The following is a 16658-nucleotide window of genomic DNA, read 5'->3' as shown; positions in this document are numbered from 1 at the left end:
AATAAAATATTAATAAACGTAAAGTGCAACCAGAACAAGCTTCAAAACTCTTGTAACGTATATACCTTGAGTATGAACAATGGGGGGAGTCTTGCCGGAAAGCTCGTACTCCTACTAATGATACAAGACGTTGTTTCATCTATATTATGCGCAGGAATTCCGTCGGTATGGCCCGACACTCGGTATGGCCCGATTTTATTATTATATATTTGGTGTATGGTTGGCTCCCATCACCTTTTCCCTTTGTGGAATATTCTTTTGGCCCGTTCGAAACTTATTCTAATTAAATTGTAAGTCAAGAGTCGAGTCAAGTGTCGAGTCTTATATTCATGATTGGTTGTTAATCATTATATGGCTTTTGCATGTTGATTAGTACTTAGTGAGTGATGCATGTTTTAGTTTCATTTCACTCTATTCTTGTAAGTACTCAGCTTTTGCTGACTACGTGCTTTGTGTGTTTTGGTCATGGCCTTTGCCTTAATGACCCTATGATGATCTATCATTTGCACTTGCATTGATGGGGAGTAGAATAAAATAGCAGGTTGGTAGATCGGAATCATGTGGCTTGGGATGATCGAGAGAGTTGCATGTTTTCGTATTTTGAACTATTTAACTTTACTTTAATTATGTTTGAAATTTTTGAATTATTTATACTTTGGGTTTTGGGCCATTATGGTTCAAAATTGTAGGAGGCCTCAATATTTCATTAATTATGTTTTTAAAAGTTAGTTGACATTTAATTCCTCTGCGTAATTCTGGTAATAGCCTTAACCGTTATCACGGTGGCGGTAATACTTTAGTAATTCCTTTATTTTAAGTTGTAAATGGTTTTATAAAAGCAAGGAATTATTAGGGTGTTACACCTGCAACCCCTAGCTTGAGGGGGGGTGTTGGATATGATGACTCAGCAAGCACAAGAGACCACACCAAGAAGTCACACCCAAGCAATGCTACTCCCACTCACACAGGATAATAACTCTTGTAACCGTTTTCTGTTACTTATGCCACGCTGGATTTACTACAGCATGCTTGATCATGCTCTCTGATTGGTTTTTAAGATTATTAGAGTGTTCTGATTGGCTATGCCAGCAACGCATTGTATTAGTATAAATAGGACTACTCTCCTACTTTTCTATTTACCGAAAACAAATTGTTAGCTTGCTTTGTAAGAAACCTCACACTCAATATATTTTCTCTCTCTGTAGTTCAGTTTATACTACAGAGGTCCAATCTGATTTGTTCTTAGTATTGATTTCAACAAATGCAACCAACTAGTTAAGTACCAGAATCAATTAGTTAAATAATAAAACTAATCTCTATTATATAAGTGAAGAGCAGAGGTTATTTTAGTAAATCCACTTTTGATGTCCCCTTGGATTACTAAAATACCCTCCACACTTATAGAATAGAGAATATAATGACAACCTAACTAATAGGAAAAGCCAAAAGAAGCATTTTAATCAATCTAGCCCCTTAAATAAATTCTTACCATTTTAATCAATCTATTTATATGTGTTATGCTCTATCTAACTTATCTGTTTCTTATATTCGATCGCACGCATCGCATTTATATTATATTTTTTACATGTTAGTTCAGGTTTAAATGTAATAACACAAATTTGTTTCTTATATTCGCACGCATCGTGTGCATATAAGACTAGTTAGTTAAGTAATGAAACTAATTAGTTAAGCATTGTAACTAGTTAGTTAATCAATGAACCAATTAGTTATGCAATCAAATCGGTCTTTTCGGTAAGGCGGTCTTACACAAAAATTGTCGTTTATTCATTTGTTTTAAAGGAAATATATATGTTTACTGAATGTTCATTTATTCAAAAAATAGGGAGAAAATAATTAACATAAGAAACTATTTGTCTAAAATTAATAAGAAACAAAGTATCCAACAACAAAGTATATAATTGTCGTTAATAATGGTCATTTTTCATACTAAACAACCAAAACAGTCAAAACAAACACATCCTATTTAAAATTATCAAACATTGTCCAGGCCTACCAGATTTGAAAATATCAGCTTCAATTCCGCTTGCATGGACCCGGTCCACCATAAGCTTCATATGGACCAGGGTAATTAAGTAAATTTGCAGCGCTGATTAGGATGAAATCACGTGATCCAAAATAACAGAATCCGCGAAACCCTAAAATTGAAATCTCTCTCATCCAGCAGCAGTTTCTCTCTCCTCCAACACCTTCTCTCTTCGAACTTCAAGCCTTCAACAATGGACGACGAATTAATCGATTTGAATATCGATTTAAATCGCGCAATAGAAGAGAAATTGTATAATTATGACGGTAATATTCGAATCCTAATAACTACGAAGAATTATAGTAACTTTCATTCTCATTGAGTAATTATTATTATTTTAGAAAATTTAGAGAATCATACAGAAGTATACGACGTTGAAGATGAAGTTGAAAGCACATCTCAGCAAGTTATGGTTGCAAATCATTGTATTGAAGAAGGTATGATATAGTATCTCTTAATTAATATATAGTAACTGTTATGTTGATATAGTTGACATATTATAATTGCAATAGTGTAACTAACATATAAAGAGGAATTATATTTAACTTAGAGTAACTATAACATTCAAAAAGAAACTATGTTTAATGTAGTGTAACTATCTCATATAGACAGAACTTATAGTAACTGTAGAGTAACTATAAAATATAGAGACTAACTATATACAATGAAGAGTAACTATCACATATTAAGAGGAACTATATACTGTAGAGTAACTATCACTTATAAACAGGAGTTATATTAACTGTGGGTAACTACAATATATAAACAGTAACTATATAAAATGAAGAGTAACTATCACATATAATGATAACTATATTTTTAGTAAAGTAACTATAATTTATAAAAGGTAACTATATTAATTATAGAGTAACTTCACATAAGGAAATAATCTATATAAGAAATAAAATACATTTAACTTATAGTAACTATAACATATAAAGAGTAACTATATTAACTTTAGAGTAACTATAACAATCAATAGATCTTAAGTTACTAATGTTAAATATAGAGTAACTATAACATATAAAGAGTAACTATATTAACTGTAGAGTAACTATAACAATCAATAGATCCTGAGGAACTTTATTAATTGTAGGGTAAATATAACATATAAAGCAGAACTTTATTTAAAATCAATAGGTCCTGAGTAACAATATTAAATGTAAAGTAACTATAACATATAAAGAGTAAGTTTATTAAAGGTAGAGTAACTATAACATATAAAGAGTAACTTTAGTGACAATCAATAGATCCTGAGGAACTTTATTAATTGTAGAGTAACTGTAACATAGAAAGAGTAACTATATTAACTGTAGAGTAACTATAAAATATAAAAAGTAACTATCACATAAAGGAAACAACTATTTTTGAAAGAAACTATAACATATAAAGAATAACTATATAAAATGAGGAGTAACTATTATATACGAACAAAAACTATATTTATAGTACAATAACTATAACTTATAAAGAATTACTAAGTTAATATTTGTATTTGTACAGGTTCAATAATACATTCAACTGATACAAACCGCAGCATCTTTGAAAATTCAAATAATGAGCAGGAACAAAACATTGATAAAGAATTAGATGGCAGTTTAATTGGAGAAGCAAGAAAAACAACCGATGAGATTTATGATCTATATTGCAAACATGCTGCTATTATTGGTTTTAGTGTACGAAAAGGGAAGAATAGATATAAAGAAGGAACCACAATTGTTAATGGAAAATACTTCTACTGCTCTGCTGCTGGAATAAGAGACCCTCCTAAACACAAACAACTCAAAAATGAAGATGATCAATCAGATGCAAAGAAGAAAGAAAGGAGAAAGAGGGTTATGATAACAAGAACAAAATGTGAAGCTCGAATATTTGCAAAGAAGAATGAAAATGGAGATTTTGAAATAGAAAAGCATATAGTGGTACATAATCACCCATTGACAAGAGAAATAAGTAATTATCTCCACCGATCAGAACGACAAATGACAGAACCTAAAAAAGAAGCTATTGAGGCAATGTCAGAATGTGGTCTAAGACCAATGGAGTCTTATAGATATATGTCAACAGAAACTGGTGGAGACGACTGTGTAGGTCATACGATGATTGATCATCTAAACTACTGCTACAAGTTAAAAATGAAGCAAATTGATGGCAAGGATTCACAAACACTAGTGAACAAACTGTATGACATACAATCAATAGATCCCGAGTTCTTTTTCAGAGTAAGACTCAATGCTGAAGGAAAAGTTGAGTGTCTATTTTGGAGGGATTCTATGATGAGAGAAGATTACAAAATATATGGAGATGTTCTAGTTTTTGATACTACATTCAGAACCAATAAGTACAATCTCATATGTGCTCCATTTGTTGGTATCAATAACCATTGGAAAAACACAATGTTTGCTTGTGCTTTCATTGGGGATGAAACCACAGAATCTTTCGTTTGGGTGTTTGAAACTTTTCTGAAGGCTATGGGAGGAAAGCACCCTATATCAATTTTCACTGATCAAGATGCAGCTATTGCTGCTGGAATAGAACAGGTACCTCTTCATATATTATAGTTACTATTTTGACAATATAGTAACTCTTTATAAAATATAGTTACTATTTTAACAATATAGTATCTCTTTATAAAATATAGTTACTATTTTGACAATATAGTAACTCTTAATTCAATATAGTTACTATTCTAAAATTATAGTAACACTTTATAAAGTATAGTTACTATTTTGACAATATAGTAACTATTTATTAAATATAGTTACTATTTTGAAAATATAGAAACTCTTATTAAAATATAGTTAATATTTTGACAATATAGTAATTCTTTATAAAGTATAGTAACTCTTTATAAAATATAGTTACTATTTTGTGGAACTATATATATTCATTATTGTTTTTCAGGTTTTTCCTTCTTCAAGACACAGGTTATGCTTGTGGCACTTGAGTAAAAATGCAAACAGTAGGTTTGGTTTATTGAAGTCTGATAAAAACTTCAAAAACGCATTCTACAAGTGTTTAAGTGGGTGTATAACACCAAATGATTTTGAAGAAACTTGGAAATCTATGATCAACACTTTTAAGCTGGAAAAAGATGACTGGTTCAACAGATTGTATGGTCTTAAAGAAAAATGGTGTACAGCTTTAAGTAAAGATTTTTTTTCTGCCGGTATACTTTCTTCACAAAGAAGTGAAAGTACAAACCATGCTGTTGGTTTTAAAGCAAATAAAAGTACAACATTAACAGAGTTCTATAGTATTTTTCAAGCTACAATAAATCGATGGAGAAAAACCGAAGAAAAAGACGACTTTGACTGTACAAGGGGAATACCAACTTCAGAGCTAAGTATGAGTGCTATATTAAAACAGGCAGCAAATGTATACACGATAACACTTTTTCGTGATTTTGAAGAAGAGTTCAAGCTTTCTGTGGCAAGTAGTACAATGTTCAAGGGAAGTGTAGGAAGAACAGTGTTTTTTGAAGTGTGGATAGAAGGAATAACAGGTAAAAAAAACTATAAATCTTTATTTAATATTTAGAGTAGATGTTCTTTTGAATAATATTACATTATATGTAAATAATCTAACAGGATCAAGGCAAGAAGTTCAATACAAAATGGAAGATTCAACCGTCACTTGCACATGCAAAAACTTTGAAGAATCTGGATGGTTGTGCTTCCATTGTTTAAGAATATTGCATTTACATTCAATCAATACAATTCCAGATCGTTACATAACAACAAGATGGACTAGATATGCAAAGAAACAGATATGGGAAAGGGTTGATACAATAAAAAGGGAGAAAGGTGAAATCAACAATTTTACTGGTTGGAGATTACATATGATCAGAAGGTAATTTTTTCAATATACATTAGTTCATTTTCATATATTTACAATTACAGTTGATATTTTACTTAACACTTAAACTCTATACCACAGATACTATAACTTAATTTTGAAAGGGCATAAGATAGCAAAGGCCAGAAAATTTATCGAGGAGAAGTTTAAAATGGATAATAAAGCAGTTGATGAAATCATAAAAAAGGAAGAAGAAAGGAAGGCAAAAGAAGAAGTTGCAAAGATAGCAGAACAAGAAAAGGCAAAAGCTGAAGCACAACGAGAAACACAAGACGGGGAATCAACTAATTCTGAAATAACAATTGTGCTTGATCCTGATCGTGCTAATACTAAAGGAAAGAGTAAGAAGAGAATAAAGGGTCAATATGACAATTACAAGCAGCCATCAAAGAAAGGAAAAAAGAAACACAAAGAATTTGGATCCAAGACACCCAATATTCAATTATTTACACCTAAAGAACAATTATTTTAGTGATGTTCTTGTTTTATTATCATATACAGTTACTTCAACATTTTTAAACAAATTTATTGAGTGTTTATACTATAGTTCTCCTTTACAATACATAGTTACTATACATTCAGTATAGTAACTCTTTATAAACACACAATTTTTATTTATAGTAACTCGTTATAAAATAGTTACTATTTTGACAATATAGTATCTCTTAATACAATATAGTTACTATCCTGATAATATAGTAACTCTTTATAAAATATACTTACTTTTTTTACAATATAGTAACTTTTTATAAACTATAGTTACTATTTAAAAAATATAGTAACTCTTAGAACAATATAGTTACTATTCTAAAAAAATATAGTAACGTTTTTTATGCAATCAAAATGACTTATAGTAACTATATGTTACTCAAAAATAAAATACCATAAAAAAGAGAGTAATTGTATCTTATTAAAGATAACTATATCTGTAAGATAGTAACTATTTGAATTTATACACAAAATTATTCACTTTTTATATATACCAACTCTTCACATTTAGTGGTCACCCTTCTTTACATATAGTAACTCTATATAAAATATAGTTACTATTTTGATAATATAGTAACTTTCGTTATGCAATCATGTGACTTACAAATTTATAAGAGTAACTATATTTGAAGAAAGGTAACTATTTCATTCAAATAGAAACTATATTTAAAATAAGTAAATTGAACAATATGATACAAATACTGCAAAAGTTATAATTACTCTCATATATCAAACAATTAAAAATCATTGAGAGTAACTATATCAAACTTAGAATTAATTGTACATTCTAAGTAGTAATTCGACTACATACAAACACAAAAAATTAAATTGTTTTTTCAGCAATAATTATTAACCACGTGAAGCACCTCGTCCACGTGCCTTCCCGCGTCTGCCTCCTCGGGTGCGTCTCCCGCCTTTGCCACGTCCTTTCCCTTCAACATTGACATCTGTCTCAGCTTCATCTTCTGTTTCAACATGTTTGGATTTCCTTGCTGAACTATTTCTTGCAACAATTTCAATTTTTGAAGCATCATTGATGTATTTCTGCGTCAACTCTTCCCTTTGTTTAATTAGGGCATCCAAAACATCTTGTTTCCTGTATTTCCTGAATGCAACCATTCGTTTCAGATATTCATCTCTGTAACAATTCAAATCTGACAACACAATGGTGCCACAAATACAAGCCCTGAGAAACTTCCTGAAATCTTCCTGCAAATATTTGAACAGTAACTATTAGAATAAAAACAGTAACTATGATAACAAAACAATAACTATAAAGAATGAAAAGAAAAATATGAATAACATTAATTATTTTTAACACAAAAACTTACATCTGCCAAGGGATCAAAGTCAAAAATCCCAACACCATCTTGTACCGTTTCAACACCATGAAAAACCATCATTAACATCATCAAATAGACACAACAGTCTTTGTCATAAGCACCTCGCTTCCAATTACCACCGACCGGGATAAATTTGAAGCTTTTAATATCTTCATGATGAATGTTATCCATATTTTTCAGTAGTTTTTCCAATGAAGAACACTGTACAAAACATATAGTAGGTATTATCAACATATAGTAACCTTTGAAATCATATAGTAACTATTACCAACATATAGTAAGAATTAAAATCATATAGTAACTATTAAAATCATATAGTAACTATTACCAGTTGGTTAAAAATCATATAGTAACTATTAAAATCATATAGTAACCATTAAAATCATATAGTAACTATTAAAATCATATAGTAACTATTAGAATCATATAGGAACCATTAAAATCATATAGTAACCATTACCAACATATAGTAACCTTTGGAATCATATAGTAACTATTTTATAACGATAGTAACTATTTTAAAAACATAGTTACTGTTTTAAACAAATAGTAACCTTGTCAAAAATATAGTTCCTCTAAAAAAGAAAGACTAATATAAAGGTAACTATAACATTTATAGAGTAACTACAACAACAAAAAAGGTAACTATAAAAAAAACTTACCAAGACAGAATAAGCTTTCTTCCTTTGTTCCATCTCTTTTGGTTCCAGAAGCATATTATCAAAGAAATAGACACTTTTGTCTTTCATACTAATGACAAACAGGTAATAATGCTTCGGGTCTTCAATCAGAACAGGAGCAAAAATCTATATAAAAAAGAAAAACAACAGATTACAACTACAAGAAAGGAGACAAAAAAAAAAGATAATATGGTTATATAAAGAAAATATAAATCATACCATATTACAAACTTTCAACGATTGAACTCCATTTACATCTTTCACACCATAATTAAGACAAACACACAATTCAGACAAGATTTTTTCATTGCCTGGTTTCTCAATCAAATCAGCAACATATTTCTGCAAATCAATATTAAAAGAAAAATTAAACAAAGGCCAAAAAAATTTAAAATAATTAACATTTTATATTATTAAAAATATAACTTACACAATATGTGCCACCTAAAAACAGCTTCTGAGGAGAACCAGCAGGATTCCTTTCATTTTCATTCAATAAAAAAGCCCAAGCTTCAATATGAATCAAAAGAATATCAAATGTGGAAGGAAGGGTCCACATGTCATCTCTTCCTACCGCGATAAAATGATTGTATTCTATAACTTTATCACTGAAAAACATAAAAAAGAAACAATAAATATGTCAGAAGAATTATAAAGGTTACTATAATAAATAAAAGGTAACAATAGAATATAAAAGGTAAATATAGTAAACAAAAGGATACTATAGTATACAAATAGTAACTATATTATATGAAATGTTACTATAAAGTTAGGGCAACAACTTCACTTTTAAGAAAGGTAACTATATTATATGAAAGGTAACTATATTATATGAAGGGTTACTATAAATAATAAAAAGTAACTATATTATATGAAAGGTAACTACATTATATGAAAGGTAACTATATTATATGAAAGGTAACTATAATATATGAAAGGTAACTATAATATATGAATGGTAACTATATTATTTGAAAGGTAACTATAAATTATTAAATGAGAAAACTTCTACTTACTCAGTCAAAATACCCTCTCCATCAGTCAGAGCAGCAAAGTCCACAGCTTCTTGAACAAATGCTGGAAGATGCCTCATTAAATCTTCAAATGCTATCATAAACGGAGACATAAACATCACATTTTCCTCTATGCCATAGACACTGACATTCACTCTTGATACAGCATGGTTGTTAATGATGCATTTTTGAAATCCAACCCACACGCGCTCATATTCTTCTATTTCTTCATCATCATCCTCCGTAATTTCTTTATCTTTGCTTTTCAAAGAATCAAGAACTGCATTTATTTGAGTGTCAGGATCAACTTCTCGAATAATTGCTTCGGTAGATGTTGTTGCATCAACAACAGCAGCTGTAACAACTGCAGGCTCAGTTGGAACAACGGCAGAAGGTTGAGGGGCAGCAGTAACAACTGGATTGTTACTTGAACCAAAAATGTCATCCCAACCATTTGGTAGATTCTTCACCAACTGATGAATCTCCACCAACTCATCAACCATCTTTTGATAAGTGGAATTTTCCAAAATATCATCGCCATGGTTCTGCGAAGGCATTGAAGCCTTTAATTTGAACAGCTCTTCAGCATGGATGGCTGAAACTACATCCAGATCTCTCTTCATCAACAACCACTGACCATGAAAATCCTAATAACAAAATACATAAATTTAAATATAGAACATAATATGAAAATTTAACTAAAAATACAAAAAATATTATAAGAAAAGGTATCTATAGTATATAAAGATAACTGTATAAAAGTTAACTATAGTATATGAAAAGTAACTATAGAATATAAAAGATAACTATAGAAAATAAAAGATAACTATAGTAAATAAAAGGTAACTATAGTATATAAAAGATATCTATAGTATACACAAGATAACTATAGTACATAAAACATATAGTAACTATTTATACCATATAGTAACTGTTTAAAACATATAGTTACTATTTGTTAAAACAAAGTAATGGTAACATAGTGTATGAAAGATAACTATAGTACATAAAAGATAACTATAGAATATAAAAGATAACTATAGAATATAAAAGATAATTATATATACCTACATTTACTAAACCAAAGATAATGATAACAATATTGTATAAAAGATAACTATAGCATATAAAAAATAACTATACTATATATTGACAAATATATCAATAATAAAATAAACTTACATCAGTGGCTTTAGAGAAAATTTCTTCATCTGTAGGATGAGAATTAGGGATTTCAAACTGAAGAATCCTAGGACGCCGACTTGGAATTCGACGCCCAACATAGGGCTGTTCAGCTCTTCCCCCACTGCTGCCTGCTTCATTTTCTTTCGAAATAGATTTGATTTGGGTCAAATCTATTTGACCATCAACAAAAACAAACTTTTTGGAAATTGGATACTTCCCCTTCTCCAATATACCAGAACCATATAATGCACTCATATTTGCATTTTCAGCATGAATCCGATCGGTTACCATCTTCGATGTCCAATGCTGAATAAGAGGTAATTGATCAGGAATACCACTGGAATTCCTAAACTTAATCCTCTGAAAATACACAAGTTGCAAAAACACAACACAGCCTCCAAATGTCTTCTGATCTTTGCCTTTCAATAAAGAATTTTTGAATTTAACAGTTTCCTCACATAATACGTCAAGAACGTATTTACACCAATTGTATTTGGGAATCATTTTAGGATCCTCCAAAGCCTTAGCCAATCGTAAATCTACAGTCCTATTGGCTGTAGGACTAAAAAAAGTAGAGAAAGCAACAAAAACAAATAATTGTTTAAACAGATCACCACCGTCTGTCAACAATTTGATCCTGTCCTCAAGCAGCCTCACAGGAATTTGAGCATTGACCTCTTCAAAACCAAATTCTTTCCTCCACTTGATCTTCAAATCCAAATCAGGATTAGTAGAATTGCGTCCTCGTTTAACCCCTTCAACCTCCAGCTCAGAAAGGGGGAGCATAAACAAGTCGTACACATCATAATCAGTGATTTCAAATTGCTTGGAATCACTGATAGAGAACAAGGAACTCACTCCATCAAAACATTTGATGCACCAGTACATCATCTGAGTGTTTTTTCGACTTAATTGAAGGCTTAACAATCCTCCAAAGCCAATCTCTTCAACAGCTGCCTTTTGTTCAGGAGAGAATTCTTTAATTAATTTACACAATGATCCTCCTGAACATTGTGTATCAAAATTAAACCTGAAAATAATGAATAATGAAAGTAAGTCAGGTATTTAAAACACAAAGTAACTATTTAAAACATATAGTAACTATTAAGAACATATAGTAACTATTTAGAACATATAGCAGCTATTTAGAACATATAGTAACTATTACCAACATATTGTAACTATTTAGAACAGATAGTAACTCTTTAAAACATATAATAACTATTTAGAAGATATAGTAACTGTTTAGAACATAATGACTATTACCAACATATAGTGACCTTTGGAAACATATATAGTAACTGTTTAAAACATATAGTAACTATTTAAAACATACAGTAACTATTTAAAACATATATTAACTATTACCAACATATAGTAACCTTTGGAATCATATAGTAACTCTTTAAAACATATAGTAACTATTTAGAAGATATAGTAATTGTTTAGAACATAATGACTATTACCAACATATAGTGACCTTTGGAAACATATATAGTAACTGTTTAAAACATATAGTACCTATTTAAAACATACAGTAACTATTTAAAACATATATTAACTATTACCAACATATAGTAACCTTTGGAATCATATAGTAACTCTTTAAAACATATAGTAACTATTTATAACATATAGTAATCATATATTAACTATTACCAACATATAGTGACCTTTGGAATCATATAGTAACTCTTTAATACATATAGTAACTATTTATAACATAACTGTTAAAGACATACAGTACCCGTTTAAAACATATAGTAACTATTTAAAACATATAGTAACTATTTAAAAAATATAGTAACTATTTAGAACATATAGTAACTATATATAAATTAAATTAACACTTACACAATTGGCAGGCCATCAGCGCCAACTTCTTTCAAAACTTGTGCATGGAGTTGATGAGATTCAGGCTGTGGAACGTCAACCAAAGAAGCATTTTGTAAAGCTAGTTGTTGACTTGGTTCTTCTCCTTCAATTGGTTCTATTTCAGGTTCAGGTACAAGCTGAATATCTTTGGTTTTCGGATTGCCAGCCTTTTTGTTCTTTTTTATAGGCACAGATTCCTTAGCAACTGAAACAAAACAATTATAAGACAAAATATTACTATATAGTAACCATTACAATCATATAGTAACCAATACAATCATATAGCAACCATAATAGAATATAGAAACCATTAGAATCACATAGTAACTATTACAAACATATAGTAACCTTTGAAATCATATAGTAACTAATGTACAACATAATAGTAACCTTTCAAATAATATAGTAAATACAGTAAACATAGAGTATACATTAAATCAGATAGTAACTATTTATTAGACATAGTAACTGTTTAAATTTATAATAACATTTAAGAAAGATAGTAACTATTTATAACACATAGTTACTGTTTTAAAGCTATATTTACTTTCTAAAAAAGATATTAACTATTTATAACACATAGTTACTGTTTTAAAGTTATATTTACTTTCTAAAAAAGATAGTAACTATTTATCACACATAGTTACTGTTTTAAAGTTTATTTACTTTCTAAAAAAAAAACCAGTAACTATTTATCACACATAGTAACTATTTAAAGTTTATTTACTTTCTAAAAAAGATAGTAACTATTATAAAAACATAGTTACTGTTTTAAACATATAGTAACCTTTTAAAAAATATATTACTCTGAAAAACTACTAGCACTACGAACATACCAGTCACTAATAAAAACACTTAAAAACTTCGTAAAATAAAATAAAAGGTAACTATATCTTTGAAACAGTAACTGCATGAAACACTAAACCTAATTTCAACAAAAACCACAAACATTTCAATAATTCAAAATCAAAAACACATAAATAAATTCAAATATACCATGAATTGATTCAGAAGATAGATTTGGCCGTCGTCCTCGCTTTCGCGGAACTTCAACCGCCATTTCAACCGCGACATCATCGATTTTAGGAGCTTCAACAAAAAATAAGTTCAAATTACCAGGAATTAGTTCACAAACAGGATTTGTGTAAAATAAAATAAAAGGTAACTATATCTTTGAACCAGTAACTTCATGAAACACTAACCCTAATTTCAACAAAACCACAAACATTTCAATAATTCTAAATAAAAAACACATAAATAAGTTCAAATATACTAGGAATTGATTCAAAAGGTAGATTTGGCCGTCGTCCTCGCTTTCGCGGAACTTCAACCGCGACATCATCGATTTTAGGAGCTTCAACCGCTTTCTTCGCTGCCGCTTTCTTCACCATTGGAACAGATCGAAGCCTCGAAGAGTAATTTTATGAAAATTGATCGATTCTACGCTGAAATTGAATTTGAAATGGAAAGAGAAATTCAGAGAAAAGTTCAGTGAGAAGTTTAGAGAGAGAGAGAGGGAAGTTCAAAAACCTGGAAAATAAAAAAAAAATTAAAAAAATACGTATATATATGGAAAGTAACCGCACGTGGCAGTTACCCAACTTCAAACACGCAAAGACTATAATACCCTGGTCCATAGCATGGACCAGGTTTATTATAGTGTAAATATATCAGCTTTGTGTAATATTATTTGGTGTGAATTATGGCCAAAACTTTCTTAGAGTCTAAAATATCACTTCTTCCACCTATTTTATAGGCTTGGCCCAATTGATATCTGACCCGGTCAATGACCTAGTTTACCCCCCCCCCCCCCCCCCCCCCTTGTCCAGGTTTAGTATGACTAAAGGTCACCTCTATTTCTAATGCTTAATTTCAATCGTTTGGTTTCAAATCCCCGTTGGAAAGTGGAGCTCCTATTGATTGGACGTCAACCTCCCTCAACAAAGGGATACCCGTTTTCAATACTAGTTATTACGTTATCCAATTTGTACAATATCATTGGATAATGTGGTTTGGGGGTTAAGGTAATTCAAATAAGAGAGTCGTCGTGTTAGGGGTAACCTTATTGCATGGTTTAAAGAATATTTATTTATGCAAGTGAACATGTACGAAAAGCTTTATCTAGGGTAAGGTATTCGATCTGTTATCAACCATATCTATTTTCCTATAATTTCCAAGAAGACGCTCATCTCTTTATATAAGCCAATAGGGGAGGTGCAGTTTAGTAACTACACTTTTCGTGTCCCCAAACAAAAAGACCAAAATACCCTACTTTTTTGTAGTTAATCGGTACTTGACTGAGCCTCTCTCCCCCCCCCCCCCCCTCTCACTTTTCTCTCTCCTCTCACCTCCGTTTCTAGGGGATCTCTCTCTCCTCTCACCCTAATTGGGCAGTCGTGCAACAGCCCCTCTCCTTCCTCCTTCCAATAAACCGTTATTCCTCCTCCTTCATGCTTTTTCCAACAACAGACCAGAATGGTGGCGATTTCTATGTATTAAAAGGATAATAAAATACTCAAAAATCGTCGATTTAATTTTAACTAGATGAAGCTGGAGATTAACAAAGCTTGCGATCTCAATTCCATATTTGTTCTTCCTCCTCACACCAGGTTTTTAACCTAAATTTCTCTCTTAAGCATTTGCTTAATTTTTCTGCAAATTTGTTTTTTCGATCTCTTGAAGCTTAATTTCTTCATTAATGGCTTTTTGTCGACGATAATTTGAAGGAGATCGAGTATGATGCATCAACCGAGGTCACAGCCGTCGCAACAGTTGTTCTCTCAAGGATTTTCGTTACAGAAGAATGGAGTTCTCTGACAAATCTCATATTGATTTTCTTTTCTTTTTCTGCGTTTAACGCTATTTCCGAAGGTGAATTAATTTTTCCATTTTTGTTTTGGTGTTAAATTGAGATTTATCTTGATTATCTTTCTGGGTTTGCTTTGATCTAATTTGTTTGGTTTGATTTGGATTATTTATTCGTATTTTGTTAATTTTGTTGGATTTTTGAGCACATTGATTGATTATAAGACCATATTTCCACGCGATGCTAATTTTTTATAAGAAACAATTAGAATCCTTATTTCTAATTAAAAGAAATCTTCAAGGAAATAATTATAATCCTTCCATGATTTCAGAATATGGGAGACTGGGTGGAGAAGATCGTGAAGGAAATGTGTCCTTCACCCAAGGTGCATTAAGTCTACTACCAAGGTTCAGACTAATTACGAACAATTAATTCAGTGAGATCAAGTGATCGGAACATGATTTCAGAATATGGGAGACTGGGTGGAGAAGATCGTGAAGGAAATGTGTCCTTCACCCAAGGTGCATTAAGTCTAATACCAAGGTTCAGACTAATTACGAACAATTTATTCAGTGAGATCAAGTGATCGGAACAGCTAGCTGGAGCAATGCTTCCGATCAGTGAGTTCTAATCTATATTAGGCTCACAGCTTACTCTTGACTGAACCTATAAGGTCACACCAATGGCATGTAACAGATCACCGGATTAAATGAATCGGAAATTCTTTTAATAGCTTTTCGGGAATCAGTTCGGAAAAAACATAATATACGATATGACGTTGGATCGGAATCGTATATCGTATCGCGAATATTCGTAAGTTGGGCGAAACGAATAATCGTAACGTACGAAGGTGATTCGCCATGTACGATACGATAAATAATAGCCGTAAGGCGTTCGTCGCGAATACAAGCCGCAACGGAGTTGTCGGCCCGTCGAGCCAAGCGCGCATGCGCGTAAGGCCCAACGAGCCAGCAAGTTCGCGTGCAGTAAGCAAGCCAGCCCGCGGCACAGCATGTGCGCGCAGTTGGGCAGCAGCGCAGCAAACGAGCAGCAAGGCCCGCGGCCCAGTGTTGTGTTGCTTGGCTGCCTCGTATGGGCATGCGTGAGTATGGGCATGTGGCCGGTTAAGGCCTTGTGCCTTGGCCGGTTACACATAATATAACCTAGGTTATATTCCACACTCCCAAGTAAGTTTTTCCAACCCTAAACCTAATTCAGAAATTACGTAGTTTCAGTTTTGCTCTCTACACAAAACTGTTCTTCCCAAAAGCAAACACTCTTGAATATTGTCTAAGCTACGATTATCAAGACAGATCTGAACGTGTCGGTGAACCAAATAGAGGAACGACGATTGGAGTTCTTTGT

General features: G+C 31.3%; 3 protein-coding genes across 3 annotated transcripts; 1 reads left to right on the top strand and 2 right to left on the bottom strand.

The window, feature by feature from the left end:
* The first annotated feature begins 2237 nt into the window (after positions 1–2237).
* On the top strand, positions 2238–6374 carry LOC110783545 (protein FAR1-RELATED SEQUENCE 5-like). Its single transcript, XM_056839203.1, has 6 exons — positions 2238–2310; positions 2386–2481; positions 3548–4584; positions 4949–5549; positions 5635–5896; positions 5984–6374. The coding sequence occupies exons 1-6, from the start codon at positions 2238–2240 to the stop codon at positions 6372–6374; spliced, it is 2460 nt and encodes an 819-aa protein (XP_056695181.1).
* A 727-nt stretch (positions 6375–7101) lies between these two features.
* LOC130469083 (uncharacterized) lies at positions 7102–8529 on the bottom strand. The gene is made up of 3 exons (XM_056838069.1): positions 8397–8529; positions 7723–7935; positions 7102–7600 (listed from the first exon to the last, which is right to left on the bottom strand). The coding sequence occupies exons 1-3, from the start codon at positions 8481–8483 to the stop codon at positions 7241–7243; spliced, it is 660 nt and encodes a 219-aa protein (XP_056694047.1). The 5' UTR covers positions 8484–8529; the 3' UTR covers positions 7102–7240.
* Positions 8530–8627: 98 nt separating this feature from the next.
* On the bottom strand, positions 8628–13878 carry LOC130469745 (uncharacterized). The gene is made up of 7 exons (XM_056839201.1): positions 13761–13878; positions 13484–13576; positions 12467–12692; positions 10610–11642; positions 9431–10074; positions 8845–9022; positions 8628–8756 (listed from the first exon to the last, which is right to left on the bottom strand). Exons 1-7 carry the CDS (start codon positions 13876–13878, stop codon positions 8628–8630), a joined length of 2421 nt encoding a protein of 806 aa, XP_056695179.1.
* Between the last annotated feature and the right edge of the window lie 2780 nt (positions 13879–16658).

Source organism: Spinacia oleracea, chromosome 3 (assembly GCF_020520425.1).
Source record: "Spinacia oleracea cultivar Varoflay chromosome 3, BTI_SOV_V1, whole genome shotgun sequence".
Lineage (NCBI taxonomy): Eukaryota > Viridiplantae > Streptophyta > Magnoliopsida > Caryophyllales > Amaranthaceae > Spinacia > Spinacia oleracea.
Note: the sequence above shows the minus strand (reverse complement) of the source record. Positions and strands in the feature narration are given on the sequence as shown.